The following is a 16,141-nucleotide window of genomic DNA, read 5'->3' as shown; positions in this document are numbered from 1 at the left end:
TAACCAAGTAGGTATAAAAATGTTATCAGAAAATGCATGATTGAAAAAGAAGATAGGCTTATCACCTGGCAAAGATGAGGAATGACAGGTGGATGGTTTGAATACTACTCTGATTTTCTCATGATGTCAGGAGAATAAGGAAGGCCTCTCATACACCAATTGACCCCCCATAAATAGCCATAAAATACTTCTTTAAGTCTTTATAGACTGATACTGAATTTTACCTAAAAGTTAGAGGCAATATTGCATTTTGTGTAATGTGCATTCTATCCTGAATCTTGTGGTCTGCTTTCAAGGTGCCAACCCCTTTACAAGAAAGACCAATTTGGCACCAAGAAGTTCCAACTGAGCTAACAATGAAAAGGCTCTATCTCAATAGAGACACATGGTCCTTTATTGCCCATTGCTAAAAGACCAACTGTTGTTAAGGGGAGACAGCAAAGGGAGGGAGAAAGAATCTTATTACATAGGAGCTATCTTATTTGAAGGTAATAAATTATCTTTTGAATATTTTATCAGTATCCTCTTGCCACTAGTTCATTAAACTGACATTAAAAGCAATATAGAATTTGTTTTCTTTTAAGAAAATATCTACTTTTGCCAGTCTATTTTATTTTTCATCTGGAAAAACTAATTTTTATTATAAATTCGTTCCAGGAAGGAAAATTTATTCTTAAAACATGTCTCCCTAGACAAAGTTGCTTAGGATCACATTCAGAGTTGGAGTGACATTAAACAGCCTTTAGACCAGCATTTTTATTTTACAAATGAGAACACTGAGGTTCAGAGTGTTTAAGTGCCTTTCTTAGAGTTGCACTGATAGGTAGTAAATAGAAGAAGCAGGAACTAAATCCATAATCTTTGACTTCTCAGCTAGCATTCTTTCTTTGTCTCATGATGCTTTTCTTAATCATCAACTTCTTTCTAAAGAACAAAATCTGAAGTCTCAAATATATTTTCTTCCAAACATCTCTATTTATTAAATTAAGTTAATTTCCTTTTGTTTCAAAAATAAAATGTATTGTAAAGCATAATTCTCCTAAGTAAGAATTAATTATAGTGTATATTCTTTCCTTGAACTTTGAAATTTTCAGTTTTAGATTAATTTTAATAGATGTTCATGAAAAAGAGAGATAAATATGGATGATTTGTTGGAGGGTATATGTAAATTAATTCATTTAATATAAAATAAATATTAAATACTTCATTTTTACAATAAACTGTGCTAGTTACTAAGCGAACTTAGTAAGCCCACAAGGACCTTAGAGTCTAGAAATAGGAAAGTGAGATATGTAATACAAATATAATAGATCGTCAGATGAGATATGGAAGAACCCTGGCTTAATTTAGAAGACAATCTAAATACCTTGATGATTTGACTCTAAAGAATAAAGAGAATATACCAGAAATCCACTCTGTCCTCATCTCAGATAATTTGGATCAAGAGTTTCTCCATTAATTTATGAGAAAGAATGTTATCCACATCCAGAGAAAGAAGTATGGGAACAGAAATTCAGAAGAAAAGCATATGATCAATCACATAGTGCAATGAGGATATGATTAGGGTTCTGATGTTAAAAGATCACTCTATTCCAAATATGAATAGCATGGAAATAGTTTTTGAACAATGATACATGTATAACCCAGTGGAATTGCTTTTCAGCTCTGGGAAAGGGGAGAGAAAAGTGGGGTTGGGGGAATCATGAATAATGTAAACATGGAAAATATTCTAAATACTTTTTTAAAGAGTTTCTCCATTTGTTTTCTGAATTCTACAACTATAGGAATTCTACTTGAACCTTCTTCAGTGAAACAAAGCTTTTTGATTGGCAGGTAGAGGTTGCATTATACAAACTCAACAATAACTTTATGTTTTCTGCTCTCTAATTCACTGTAGGTCAGAACTGTGAGGTACTGAGAGTCACAGAAAATAACATATATTGTAAGACACCGCCCAGACCTAGTGTCTTTAGAACCACATATCCAGGTAAGAGGTCATAAGAAAGAGCTGCCATTGCCATTTATACATTGACAGAGAGGAGCACATTCTATCAATAAAAGCTAATTTTGATGTTTTCTTCAACTGGTGACTAAACACTGCAAAATTTCCCACTAATTCTCCATGCAGATTTTCTGCATCAACTACACTGACCATTTGAAATGATGCAGCTGAGCTTCATTGGGTTGCTTCATGGGCAATCATAAAAGTTCAGAAAAGATCACAAAAGGTTATTCTATGCTTTTTCAAAGGCCCTACTATCTATAGCTTCAGGTTCAAATCTAGCTTCAGACATTTCCTAGGCTTAGGACTCTGGACAAATCCCTTAACTTTTGATTGCTGGACAAAAGGTTCAATCCATTGGATCCTCTGAGTAGGAACTGGCATTATTATTGCCATGAAAACCCCTGGATAGTGATGGTAAATGTGGTCACAAATAATTGGACATACCTGAAAGACTGAAGAATAACAACAAAAACTACCTATAACTGCCTGTGTGTAAAAATAGGAACAAAAGGTCAAGGCATAGAGAGCTTTCACTTTATTCAGGAGGCAAATTAGGTACAAGATTTCTTCAGATTGGGCGAGGTCCTTTCCTGGAAATTGGTAGGGGGTGAAGAGGGAGAATGGCTCCCCAAGACTGAACAGGCCTGATGCTGGAAGGAAGTAAGAGGAAATGCTCTGCATCAAGTTTACTACCTTTTGTTAACCTGACCCTAAAAGACAGAACTTGGCATTTCCTTTGGAAGGGAGGCTGCAGACAGGGTGAAGATTGTAATACCAATGGGGCAGGGGCAAAATGAAGAACTGGAGACAAAATAGAGTTGCTTTTGTTTTCGCTGCTGCTCACCACATATGCCTGTGTGTATATATGTATGAGCCTCTCTGTGTATATTGATATGATATTTATATAATATAATATATAATACATATAAATATATATTCTTTATATTATATATTATTATAATGTTATAATAATATATATGCTATATGCATAACTATGCATGGCTCTTCACAAATACTGTATAAATGTGGATTAATCAGTTGTAGCCTCTGCAAGACTGCATGAAACCTGGCTCACACAGTATCCAATATAGACTGGTTTCTTTTATTCTGCTTAGGTAGCAGAGGCTTAAAGCTTGAAGTGTGGAATAATAGCCGCCCTACTCATCTTGAAGAAATCTTAGGGTATAACGAAAGCACCCCAGGATACATGGGGGACACTTGGGTTGACACAGCTTCCTACGCTTGGCCTATGGAGCAAGACATGTTTGTGGCCCGATTCAGTGGCTTTCTGGTGGCCCCAGACTCTGATGGCTTCAGATTCTACATTAAAGGTGATGACCGGTATGCTGTGTACTTCAGCCCCACGGGAAATCCAGAAGACAAGGTAGGAAAGCCACAGCAGGTGCTAGTCTTTGACCCTCCCCAAGGCAATGTATCAGCCTTCATCCTGTAGGTTTAAAACTTTATCCTGGCTGGGGACTGCATTCCCCAATTTAGCTGAGGTCCCTCCTACTTCCTGATGTGGGATTAGTCTTGAATAGACCAATCCCTTGCTGGAGGATGGACCACACCCCCTACTTCCTAGCGTGGGATTGATCCTGAGTTAGACCAATCCTGTGCTAGGGAGGGGCCACGCCTCCCTACTTCTGGGCATGGGATTGGTCTATATAAGGACCAATCCCGTGCCTAGGTGGGCTCCCACTCTTTCTAGGAATGAGGGTAGTGAATGTGGATAGTAGTGGAAGTGATTAGTTCATTTCTGCTGCCCTTTGGTTAAATAAAACTTTAAAAGGATCAAAGGAGTGGGTTTTTCTTTTAGCTCTTTCTACAATCCTCAGCAGAGGTTCTACTCGGGATCCCTGTCTCAGGATGGAGGGGACCAGGGGTGCAAATAAATCTTAACCTGGAGACGCTTCTGTGATGTACGTAGACTATATGTCATACAAAGACCCAGTGTGGGATGGATTAGGAAGTGATGAAATTTTGGACCACAGCAACCCATGAACTGGTTAAAGAAGCTTGTAGGGGGTGTAGGATTTAAAATCAATGTCCAATAATTAAAGTATTATTTTTATAAAGTTTATTATCTGACAAAATAGAACCACGTGACTAAGTTTTTCTACCTGCTCAAAATCCCTGCTCCACCAAAACCATGACAGGAAGGAAAAGAGCGAGAGACACAGACCTCCACCCAATTTTTAACCTATCTACATCAGCACGTAGCAATAGGAAGTGAGTGGGGTTCTGGGAATCATAGTTTTGCTGGGTATCATAGTTTTTAGGGGGAAAGATTCTAATTACACAGGAGTAGCTGGGTGGTTCAGGGGATTGAGAGCCAGGCCTAGAAATGGGAGATCCTTGGTTCAAATCTGGCCTCAGACACTTCCTTGCTCTGTGACCCCCAGGAAGTCACCTAACCCCCATTCCCTAGCCCTTAATTCTTCTGCTTTGAAATCAATACACAGTATTGATTCTAAGATGGAAGGTAAGGGTTTAACAAAAAATTTTTTAAACCTAGTACGGGGGGCAACTCAGTGGCTCAATGGATGGAGAACCAGACCTAGAAATTGGGTTCATATGTGGCCTTAGATACTTCCTACCTTTGTGACCCTGGGCAAGTCACTTAGCCACCCTTGCCAAGCCCTTACCACTCTTTTACCTTGGAACCAATACACAGTATGAATTCTAAGATGGAAGGTAAGGGTTAGAAAAAAAATAAAATAAATTTTTTTAAAGAAGCTTGTAACTAGAAGTTTGGGTAATTTATTTTTGGGCATAACAATTCATGAAGTCAATTTATCAAGAATCCATTAGTAAATGCTAAGGGGCAGATTTTGCAACCTATGTCCATTAAAATTTTGTAATGTGTGCTAATGAAAGTATGCACATCAATGGAATCACAAATACCTGAAGCATTAAAGTATAAATAGAAAGAGACTGACACATTAAAAGATTTTTGAGAAACAGTGTCTTGAGTTTGGGGTCTTTTCTGTAAATAATTGAGGTGGCCCAGTGGACATAATGCTGAGCCTGGAGTTAGAAAGGCGAGTTCAAATTTGACCCTAGACACTAGTTGTATGATACTGGGCAGATTCCTTAAACCCTATTTATTTCAGTTTCCTCATCTGGGAAATAGAGAAAATAAAAACACCTTTCCAGAATTGTTATGAGAAAAAATATAATAATAATTGTAAAGCATTTAGCATATAATTCCTGGAACATATAATTGTTATTACTGTAGTCATGATATTAGCTCTAAAATTGTCTTGAAGAAGCTATTGCCTCAAAACCAGAGTTGATTACTCCTGAATTTCTTCTGGCCCTTTGGAAGTCTCTTCTATAAATAGAGACCCACGACTATAGTACCTTAAGCTTTTAAATAGTTTTTTTTTTTAATCCCTACCCTCTGTCTTAGAATCAATATTCTGTATTGGTTCCAAGGCAGAAGAGCAGGAAGGGCTAGGCAATGGGGTTTAAGTGACTTGTCCAGGGTCACACAGCAAGGAAGTATCTGAAGTCAGATTTCAACTGAGGACATGTCATCTCTAAGCCTGGCTCTCAATCCAGCTGCCGCTAAAATAGTTTTTTTTTTTAAGTATATCTAATCTATTGCCATTAATTATCCAAATGTATTGAAGGTAGAATTAATAATGTGGTAGTATTCATATTGGTATGGTAGTCATAACTGGTGTTCTAATCATAATTGCTTGTGGCACTTGAGGTTTTGAGATGTAAAGAGATATGGTTAATTTTTCCCAGACTTGATCAAAAGACTGATAGAAAAAGAAAATCTTTCTCTAAGGAATAGGAACATTGTTATTTTTACTGAAATTCTCATGGATATTAAATTTTGTTTTTTCTAGAACCAAGAATTTTGATATTTAACTACCATCATAGTCACATATGTCTACACATTCTTTCCATGTAAATATTTTTCATATGATCTCATTAAAAAATTGAAACAATATCATTCTGGTGATGTTTAGGTTTAAGGTGTGAGAAGGAGGCTTGAGTTCAAAAATATCTGTAAAATGAAATTTTCATTATGGATAAGAGAGCCCCAAAGCAAGTAATGTCTGTTTCTAATCTGTGCTTTTATCAAAAAGATAACTAGAAGTTATATGGAAGAAATTTTAACCTTGAGTCGTAAATCTTTATGATGAGAATATACATTTATAAATTTCTTCTTTTGGAGCTTAGGTGAAGATTGCATATCATTCTTCATATGCCAATAATTATTTTTCCAGTTGGACACAAAGATCAGATGTTTTTCAGCTTCAAAAAGGAAAAGAGTAAGTTTCATTCCTGTATTAGAACTTATGTGGAATGGTACAAAATTAATGACATTTTAAAATTTGGTATGTATAAGTGAGTTATTTGTATCTCAAGGAACTTTTGGAAATGACAGGTTTGGATCTTCTCATATTTGACTCAAGACATAAAACTATCAGAAAATCAGTAGCACTCAGTTAACTAAACAAGTAATTTATAGTTGGCAGATTGGAGTTCTAAGTTTTTCCTGAGGAGACTGGGAAATTGATTTAAATCTGTTCTTTAGCTCAATGGTTCTCAAACTTCCTGGCCTCAAGACCACTCTAAACTCTTTAAAACTACTAAGGATCCCCCTACAAAGAGCTTATGTTTGTTTGTTTGTGTGACTTATAACTATTGATGTTCACTGTGTTATAAATTAAAGCATCTTAGTATTATTATAAAAAGGGTTCTGTACTTTTGAACTCTCTAAATGGAAGTCGGGGATCACAGGAATTTGAGGAGCAGTAATTTAGATTCTCCTATTGTTGAGTGCATAGGAGAACATTCATTACCACTAATCAATTGAATCTTGATTGTTATTGGCCTTATCACTATCACCTTCAGCATTATAATCATTGCTAAATATTTTAAATATATGGTATAATTTATTATTCTAATCATTTCCTATTTTAATCTCTTCTGAATTTTGAGGTATATAAAATTCTGTATGTTAGGATAGTGAGATGTCTCAGTGAATAGAGAACCAGGCCTGAAAATGGGAGGTCCTGGGTTCAGATTTGACCTTAGACACTTCCTACTTGGACAAGTTAATCTCAATTGCCTAGCTCTTACCACTCTTCCACCTTAGAAGAAATAGTTATTATCAGTCCTAAGGCAAAAGATAATGGCTTGGGAAAAAAGTGTATGCTTTCTGAGGTATAACATTTAATATATACATTATCCTATAATGACATAGTCTAAACAACAAGACGAGATGTTAATAGGTATTTTAATATTTATGGTATGATTACAAAAACTTTACCTACTTTATTTTGATGTCAGCAAACCCTTGGGGTTCATTTTGCAAATCAACATTTTGAAATGGAAATAGAATAATAGAAGTCACTACTTATAGTAGAGACAGAATTTTTCTTCCTTAATATTGATCTTTTTTTGTTTGCATTTTCTAAAACAGATGAATAATATTTTTACTGTACTCTGCAATGATCTATTCACTAATTATTCCTCTTTTTAGATATTACATTGAAATATTATTGCAGGAATATGGACAAAGTGCTTTTGTTGATGTTGGATTATACCAATTTAAAAATTTTTATACTGAACAACAAACAAGAGATGCTGTAAATGAAGAACAAGTTATTCAAACCCAGTCTACAATTGTGCAGGAGATACAGGTTTGCTATTTTTAGTGATAATTGTATTGAAAGTAAGCTTACAACTCTAACTTCTACTGAATAAGAAGCTACTTTTGTGGAAAATGGTAGTACAGAATTATGGAAATGTACTTTCAAGATCCTTGAGGCTGTGATCCTGCCCAAGTTACTGGGTGTCTCAGACTTCTAGGGGACCCTGTAAGACTACAAGTTCTAGAGAAGGTGCTAAACTGCCCTGGTACATGAAGTTCAGTTATTCAGGAGCTCCTGATACCAATGATATCACAGATCTAATCTCTCTCTCTCTCATTCTCGCTCTCTCTCCATCCATCATCACTCCATCCATCCATCCATCCATCCATCCATCTATCTATCTATCTATCTATCTTTCTATCTGTCTGTCTATTCTCTATTTATCTATCTGTATGTCTATATACATATATATCTTTATATTACACATATACATATATACATACACTTATAATCTAGATTTAAATTCCTTGAAATGAAGGATCCATAACTTGAAAGGAAAATGCACAACATTTTAAAATTTTTAAAGTATTATTTTAGTATTTGTAATAAAGTAGACTGTAGAACTGTATACCTCATATTTCATATTCTTAAAAGTGAGCTTGTCTATATTTTAAATGCTTTTTAATAGGTCATAACTTTAGAAAACTGGACAACAACTAACCCAAAAAATGAAATTCAGAAGGTCACAGTATCCAGCCCATGTATGAAATCTAATGCATGTTCATTTTATCAGTATAAATTAATCTACAACAAGGAAGAAACAGGTGAATTATTTTAACTAAAAAATACTCTATTTGTATCCATGTGTGAATGTGTTTGAAAGAGTAACTAAGTCATTTGGCCGAGAGAATACAATGTCCAATGATGTATTAAAAGACAAAGTAGTAAAAGTAAAGCTAAGAATATCATGGTTTTTAGGAGGCTCAGAAAATGATTTCAATTCTATGTCACATGTATAACCATTTTGTCAAAATGGTCTCTTTCCAAGTTAGTGTTATTATATTCACATACATTTATGCATATATGTATGTATGTGTGCTTACACACATATCATATATGGATATATATGTGTAAACACACATTTGCTCAGAAGGAAAAAAAATTATTGTATAAGCTTCAGTGCTCTGCCTATCAGCACATTCTGGAGAAAAGATAAAGATCTATGTGAGCTCTAGTAGTTGGAGAAGGCATCAACTATAATTACTTTTTTATGCCTCCTTCTGTAGTTTTGCTACCAGTGGATTCATCAGATACTGCCATGGAGTCAGCTTTAAATGCTCTATTGTCTATACAGCCTGATGCGGTTCATGTGGTAAGAACAGAAGATGAACAGAGCTATGTTTACACTGTAACCTTTAAATCAGTCAGAGGTAAGCATCGGGACTGTTTTGGCCCTGAACTTGAGTTCTAGTTATAAAACACCAAATTTATGTCATGTTTAGTCCAAGTAACAGCTGTAGAAATAGGAAGTAACAGAATTTGATCCATTACCTGGTTGATAAAAATATTTTATCCACTTTTTCTGGTTGAGGAAATGCATGTTATCATTTTTTACGTACAAGCAGTTTGTAATTTAATGATTTTTCAAGGAATTCATAACCCATCTTAAACCAATAAAAATGAGATGAATTGCAGAAGCATGTAACATAGAATAGACATTTCAACTTGTAGCCAAATTGCGATCTGATTTTTCCAATCAATGTGGATGACAGATATGTAAACTATTTATTATAATTTTTTCATATTGTTTCATTTTTGGTATTTGTTTGATAATTCTTTTAAGACCAAGACTGGGGGGAAGCTAAACTGTTCACCTTTTATGTTGTATTTTTTGTATTATAGTTTTCTTAAAACAAAATTCTAATTATTACTTTTCTTTTATTGTATCTCATAATCATGTTATCAATAATAGTAACAATTGCTTAATTTACATAATGCTTTGAAGTTCACAGTATGCTTTTGTTCCATATCTTTTTGTATGTTATGATCTACGATGTAACTTCCAATAAGTAAAACAGTTCTTTTAAGAATCAAGCATTTTCTTACAGGTGATTTTGACCTGATCACTTATGAGATACTTGAAGGGAGTAACATCACAGTGGATATTACTGAACAAACCAAAGGAATACCTAGTTTGGATACTTTCACATTGACTTGGGATGGCATTTCTTCTAAGCCTCTAACCTCTTGGTCATCAGAAAATGAGGTTTGTTGTGGAAATTTGAGATGCAGAATATTGTTATTTATACCAATAGAAACTGACCATGACCTGCAGTCTAATGCTTTGAATCCGTTAGGATCATGGATTTATAGTCGTAACTGACTTGTAAAGGTCATCTTGTCCAATCTCATTTTACAGATGAGAAAACTGATGGCCAGAGACTAGAAACACCTTTTTCTGTTCTTGAACTGCTCTTTGGTACACAAAATTGTTCCCCATTCATAATCTATTTTGACATTATTCTGGTTAATTTTCATCTTAGTTTATCTAATAGAAAACCTTTTACTTTTACTTTGTATTGCTGCTATTTTAAAAGTTCATTTGTAAGTCAATTTACAGTAATGTGGAATGCATTTTCTCACTGAATCAATGTTTAAAATGGTGTTTATGTAAAATCAAGTTCATTTAACCCATAATATAACTAGGCTATAAAGTAACCATCAAAAACACCTAAAGGAAAGACAATAGCAACAGCAAGGAAGGAAGATAAGGTCCCTGTGAGCTAACTATTCATAGTTAGAGAAATTGATATTTTTCTCATTCCTAAATCAGAGACTTCCTATATATATATATATATATATATATATATATATGAGTGGATTTTAAATGTTTTATGATTTTGATGATCATACAATACTTTAGAAAGTGATTTATGAATTACTATTTTATAGTACTATCAACATACATATAAAGTGTCAGTGAATGCATAGTGACTCCTGTCTATATTATGGAAGTTATTTTTAATAAATCATAGATGTGAGTTTGTTGTGTTCTCTATTTCTACTGAAAAGAGAAGGCAGATCATTTTTCCCAGTCAGTTGAGGGAGTTAGTTTTTGGGGTTTAGATTGATTGAAACTTTCGTACATGAATTTATTTTCAGAATGTGTATGCCTTTTCTCAGAGAAAAAAACATGAATCAAACCTCTTTAATTTATGCTGTAACACCTATTATAAACAAACTGATCAATCAGTTTGACTAAGAAATACTATATGACAATATATTTTTCTGGCTAACAGGGTTTTAAGCATATAATACTAATGCAACACATCAAAAAATATGATTTGCCTATGAACTCCAGAAAAATACCATGGATTGAAATGTTTCCCCAATGAAAATTCCATTTGCCTTCTTTCAAGAGTAGCTCCAGTAAATTATTTATTTTAGTTGAAAATGAGAGAAAATGTTGTATTTACCTAATTACTACGATTACCATCAACCCTAATACAGTATTTTTGGAACATTATAAAACTAATATTTGCCTATATGTGTGTAAAAACTAATTTTTTAGTTTAAAAATCCCAGAAAACTTAGGAAATTACGAGTGTTAGATAGTGAGAGATTTTGTGAACAAAGATGTCTGTCATTTCAGATTGGACCTTGATGACTCTAATGAACATATGTAGAGTCTTTCTACTTGCCCTTTTTTTTAATTATAAAGATTTTATTTGACCAATTACACATAATAACAAATTTCCACATGTTTTCAGAAGTTATATGTTCCAAATTGTCTGTCTCTCCCCCTTCCCAGAGCTAACAAGCAATTTATTCTAGTTTATATATGTATTACTATGCAAAACATATTTCCATATTGACCATTTTTGTAAGAAAATAATCATAGAAAACCAAAACCCAAAAAACTAAAGTGAAAGATAGCATGCTTCAATCTGCATTCTGATTCCAACAGTTCTTTCTCTGGAGGTGTAAAGCAGTCTTTGTCATCAGTTCCTCAAAATAGCCCTGGATCATTGCTGAGAGTAGCTAAGTCTACCCCAGTTGATCATTGTACAACATTGCTGTAATTGTGTATAATGTTCTCCTGGTTCTGCTTATTTCACTGCATCAGTTCATGTAGGTCTTTCAAGCTCTTTCTGAAATCATCCTGTTCATCATTTCTTATTACATAATAGTATTCCATCACCATCATATGTCACCATTTGTTCAGTCATTCTCCAATTGATGGACATCCCTTTAATTTCCAATTCTTTGCTACTACAAAAAGAGCAGATATAAATAATTTTGCAGAAGTGGGCCCTTTCCTCCCCCTCCCTTTTTATCTCTTTGGGAATACAGACCTAGTAGTAGTAGTAGTGAATCAAAGGGTATGCATTCTAATTGACTTCTTAAGCAATTTTATTTTCTTTGAACTATTGGATATCCAGCTTTTGAATTCTTCTGCCTTTCAAAAATACTTTATGCCTTTAAATAATGCTAAGAATGGCAGAGTTCTATGGGGTTTGTATATCAAATAAATGAAGGTTAAGTATATATTGAAACATTTAACATCCAGTAATTGAAAGAAACTGTGGAACCAATTAGTGTTACTAAAAAAAAAAATTACATACTTGAGAAAAGTCATTGGTATATTAGACTTCTTTCCACCAAAATGTATTTTCCTACATAATTGTTTACCATGTCATGATTTCACACTGAAGTTACTAAATATATTGTATTCTTCATAGACATAGAACGTCTCTATTTTATTCACTGCCTGGATATATTGACAATATAATTGTAATTATCTTCATGACGATCAGTTTACTTGTGCTTATTACTGCGAATTTATAAGCAAGATTTGTCTCATGATTGGCATTTTGCATTGCCTTGAACTCATGCTAAAAATGTCTCTCCAAACCTCTTCATTTGCTTCTGAGGCAAACTGGATTGTACCTTCCACAGCAAGCCAATCCCAGCCCGTCATTCTGAGGTTACTTCTAATCTACTCAGTATTTCTTATTATACATACCTAGTTATTTACATGTTGTCCCATTAGAATATAAATTTCTTGAGAATAGGGGCTGGGCTTTGCCTTTATTTGTATTTTTAGCACTTACTTATCACCATGTAATTGCTTATAAATACTTATTGACTTCCTGAACTCCATTTGCTGGAACTTCTGTATGTTTTCTGGCTTCATTTAAGAGAGGAATGTCAATATGAATGGGATTCAGTTCCCCCCAGTAGTATGTCAGCATGAAGACTATATTGGACTTTTGATATTAAGCATCCCAACAGTTAAATGAATATTTGTGGACATATACTTTATATGATTTTTGGCATTTTCTGCTTTCTTTTCTACTCCCCTGTCCCTATCATTGTAGAAACTGGAAAACCGAGGGCCATTTTGTATTTTTGTTAATTTCATGGATTACTCTAATCAAAAAGAAACTTGAAACCTGTCATTAGTCTTCTGGTATGAGCCTCTCTTTGAGTCTAGATATGACTACTTAGTAAGGCTAAGATAACTTAGTAAGGCCTTAGATAACTAGACTAATAGTACAAGTCTTTATTCCAAGTCTTTACATCTTTAAAGAACATTGCACCAGAGCAAAGATCAAAGTAGGACTTTAATAAAAACTGATTATACTATTTAACAAAAAAGAAATGAATACCTTAAAAATAACTTAGAACTATAAATCATAGCAGCACATTAGCATATGAAATAACTACCCATCCTACAGCAGTCTTTTTGATCAAGTGTTTGTGTTTATGTTGTTTTAGGTTCAAACAGCATTGGAAGAAATGGTTAGTGCCAGATGTCCAAAAGAAATTGCCCACCTTAAGGAAGGTTTTGCCGTGAAGTACTTCAGAGATTATGAGACTGACTTCAGTTTGGTAGGGAATTCTTTATAAATTCTGAGACAAACAAATAATAAAGGATTCATAATTTCAATGAAATGAATTGTTACCAGTTTGTCTTTGTATTTATCTTAGCAATCATTTCTGGATTGGGAAAAAATGGTTTGCACACTCAAAATTATTAGACTCATTCCAACTATTTGATATTGGAATTCATTATGTATGATAAACTACTATAAATTATTGATAAGTAGGAAAGTATTTAGAATGGGCAAAAATAGCCACAATATGTTTAGCAGAATAGAAATTGTTTCACCTATCTCCATAGACCTCCAAATATTTATTTTCTTTCTTAATGTTATAATAATTATATGTGAAAATATCTTTTTGATATTTGAGGTAAGACTAAAAATGATAATCCCCAATTTTTTGTTGGGAGGGAGGATAAAAAGACCAATGAACAACTGTAATACCATGGAGAAGACATTATAATACCACTTTTTATTTTTTAACTCCCCTCATTTTACTGTTATATTTCTTTATTAATGACAAATGTAGGTCTTGGGTCATTGCTATCCATTCTAGGTTTTAAGATGCCACCACTTTTTTACTATGTTTATCAGCATCTCCAAGACATAGGTCTGTAGCAGAAGGAAGACCACAAAGTTTTCTTAATTCTAGTCTTTATAGTTGTCATAGTTATAAAAATGTAAGAGACCTAAGAGGACAGCTAATCCAACCCTCTTATTTTATAAATTAGAAAATTGAGGCCCAGGAAGTTGTGATTTATTGAAGATCATAAAAGTAGTGGCAAGATTCAAGGTGGGGGTTGGGGGCAGCTGAGTGGTTCAGTGGATTGAGAGCCAGGTCCTAGGTTCAAATCTGGTCTCAGACACTTCCTAGCTATGTGACCCTTGGCAAGTCACTTAACCGCCATTGCCTAGCCCTTATCACTCTTCTGCTTTGGAACCAAGGCATAGTATTGATTCTAAGATGGAAGGTAAGGGTTTAAAAAAAGAAAAAAGGATTCAAGGTAGTGTGAAGAGAGACCCTCTGACTCCAATGTCAGTCCTCTTCCTAGTTTGCCAAACCTTTTGTTACTCCTTCTTGAAAGCACACAAAACTCTTAGATGTTAAAAGATTTATTATAAAGTATTACATGGCAATATATACTTTTAGGAAAATAGATAACACAAAGTATCTGGAAGAAAATATGAACTGTCTATGTTATTAGTTAGAGCTTAATTCTGCTCCCCCACCAGCTAATAGCTCACCATTATAGAGTGCTTTAAGATTTGCAAAGTATTTTACATACCTTTTGTCACTTGGTCCTTGCAACTTCCTTGTAAATTTGGTGCTATTATTTTACACATTTGAGAAATGAGGAAACAGAAGGTAAATGACCATGCGTCACACAGCTCTTATCTGGTAGAGGCAGGATTAAAATGTCTTCCTGACCCCAGCTTCCCTCTAGTTCTACCCTTTGGAGACAAATGGAAAGAATTGGATTCTTCTCCCTTATTGAAGCTATACAAATACTTGAAGATAGCAATTATAAACTCCCCAAATCTTTTCTTCTCCAGACTAAACACTCTCATTTAATCAATCCTTATTTATTATACCCTCAAGACACTTCTCAGTGCTAAATGTCTTCTAGATGCTTTTCAGCTTATTGATATCCTTCCTAAAATGATGCCAGAAATGAAAATAATTCTTTGGAAATGGTCTGCTCAGGGGAAAGTACAGTAAGAACTATCAACTCCCAAGTGGCAGATACTCTGCTTCTTTAGTTGTTTCAAAGATTGAATTTTTGTTGCTATTATTTAGTTATTTCAGTCACATATGACTCTTCATGACCCCATTTGGAGTTTTCTTGGCAAAGATACTGGAGTGATTTATCATTTCCTTTCTTAGTTCATTTTACAGATGGGGAACTGAGGTGCACAGGGTTAAGTGACCTGACAAAGGTCACCCAGCTAGTAAGTCTCTGAGGCCAGATTTGAACTCAAGATGAGTCTTTCTCTCTCCAGACCCAGCATTCTATCTACTGCACCAGCCCCCATTAGCCTTTTTTAGCTTCTATGTCCCACTTTGACACAGTGTTTCATAATGTATTTACAGTTTACTAAAATCCTAGATTATAGTATTATTAGATTTAGTGCTAGGAAAGAACTTAGAGACATTGAGCCCAATTCCTTCATTTTACAGAGGAGAAAAATGAGACCCAGAGAGATTAAATGATTTGTCCAAGACCTGACAGATTGTAAGAAGCACAGGTAGTGTTTGAATCCAGTTCCTATAAGTCTAAATCCAAGTTTGTCCATTGTACCAAGAGATCTTTTCCAGATGAACTACTGTCTAGACTTTTGTAAATTTATGAATTTTTTTTAAAGAAGATTATAAAGCTTCACATTTACCTCTTTTAAATTGTATCTAATTAGGTTTAGTTTAGTCTAGCCTGTTAACATCCTTATGGCTCTTATCTGTCATAGAATGTTATTTCCTATCCTTCCTAAATATGAATCATTTGAAAATCTGTCAATTATAACATCTATACCTTCATCCATATTTTTAATAAAAATTCTAAACAACTCAGGGCTAGGGACGTGCTACTTGAGACTTCTCTCCAAGTTGACACAAAGCCAGACTCAACCAT

The 16,141-nt window shown here is 34.2% G+C and overlaps 1 protein-coding gene across 1 annotated transcript in view; it reads left to right on the top strand.

The window, feature by feature from the left end:
* Positions 1–16,141, top strand: part of PKHD1L1 (PKHD1 like 1) — a 210,346-nt gene that overhangs the window by 39,413 nt on the left and 154,792 nt on the right. Inside the window, exons 12-19 of the mRNA XM_007488230.2 lie at positions 1,898–1,987; positions 3,121–3,389; positions 6,206–6,297; positions 7,515–7,674; positions 8,315–8,450; positions 8,913–9,056; positions 9,735–9,892; positions 13,408–13,521. Of these exons, the coding sequence (XP_007488292.1) occupies positions 1,898–1,987; positions 3,121–3,389; positions 6,206–6,297; positions 7,515–7,674; positions 8,315–8,450; positions 8,913–9,056; positions 9,735–9,892; positions 13,408–13,521 (1,163 nt within the window). The remainder of the gene's footprint in view (positions 1–1,897; positions 1,988–3,120; positions 3,390–6,205; positions 6,298–7,514; positions 7,675–8,314; positions 8,451–8,912; positions 9,057–9,734; positions 9,893–13,407; positions 13,522–16,141) is intronic.

Source organism: Monodelphis domestica, chromosome 3, assembly GCF_027887165.1.
Source record: "Monodelphis domestica isolate mMonDom1 chromosome 3, mMonDom1.pri, whole genome shotgun sequence".
NCBI lineage: Eukaryota > Metazoa > Chordata > Mammalia > Didelphimorphia > Didelphidae > Monodelphis > Monodelphis domestica.
Note: the sequence above shows the minus strand (reverse complement) of the source record. Positions and strands in the feature narration are given on the sequence as shown.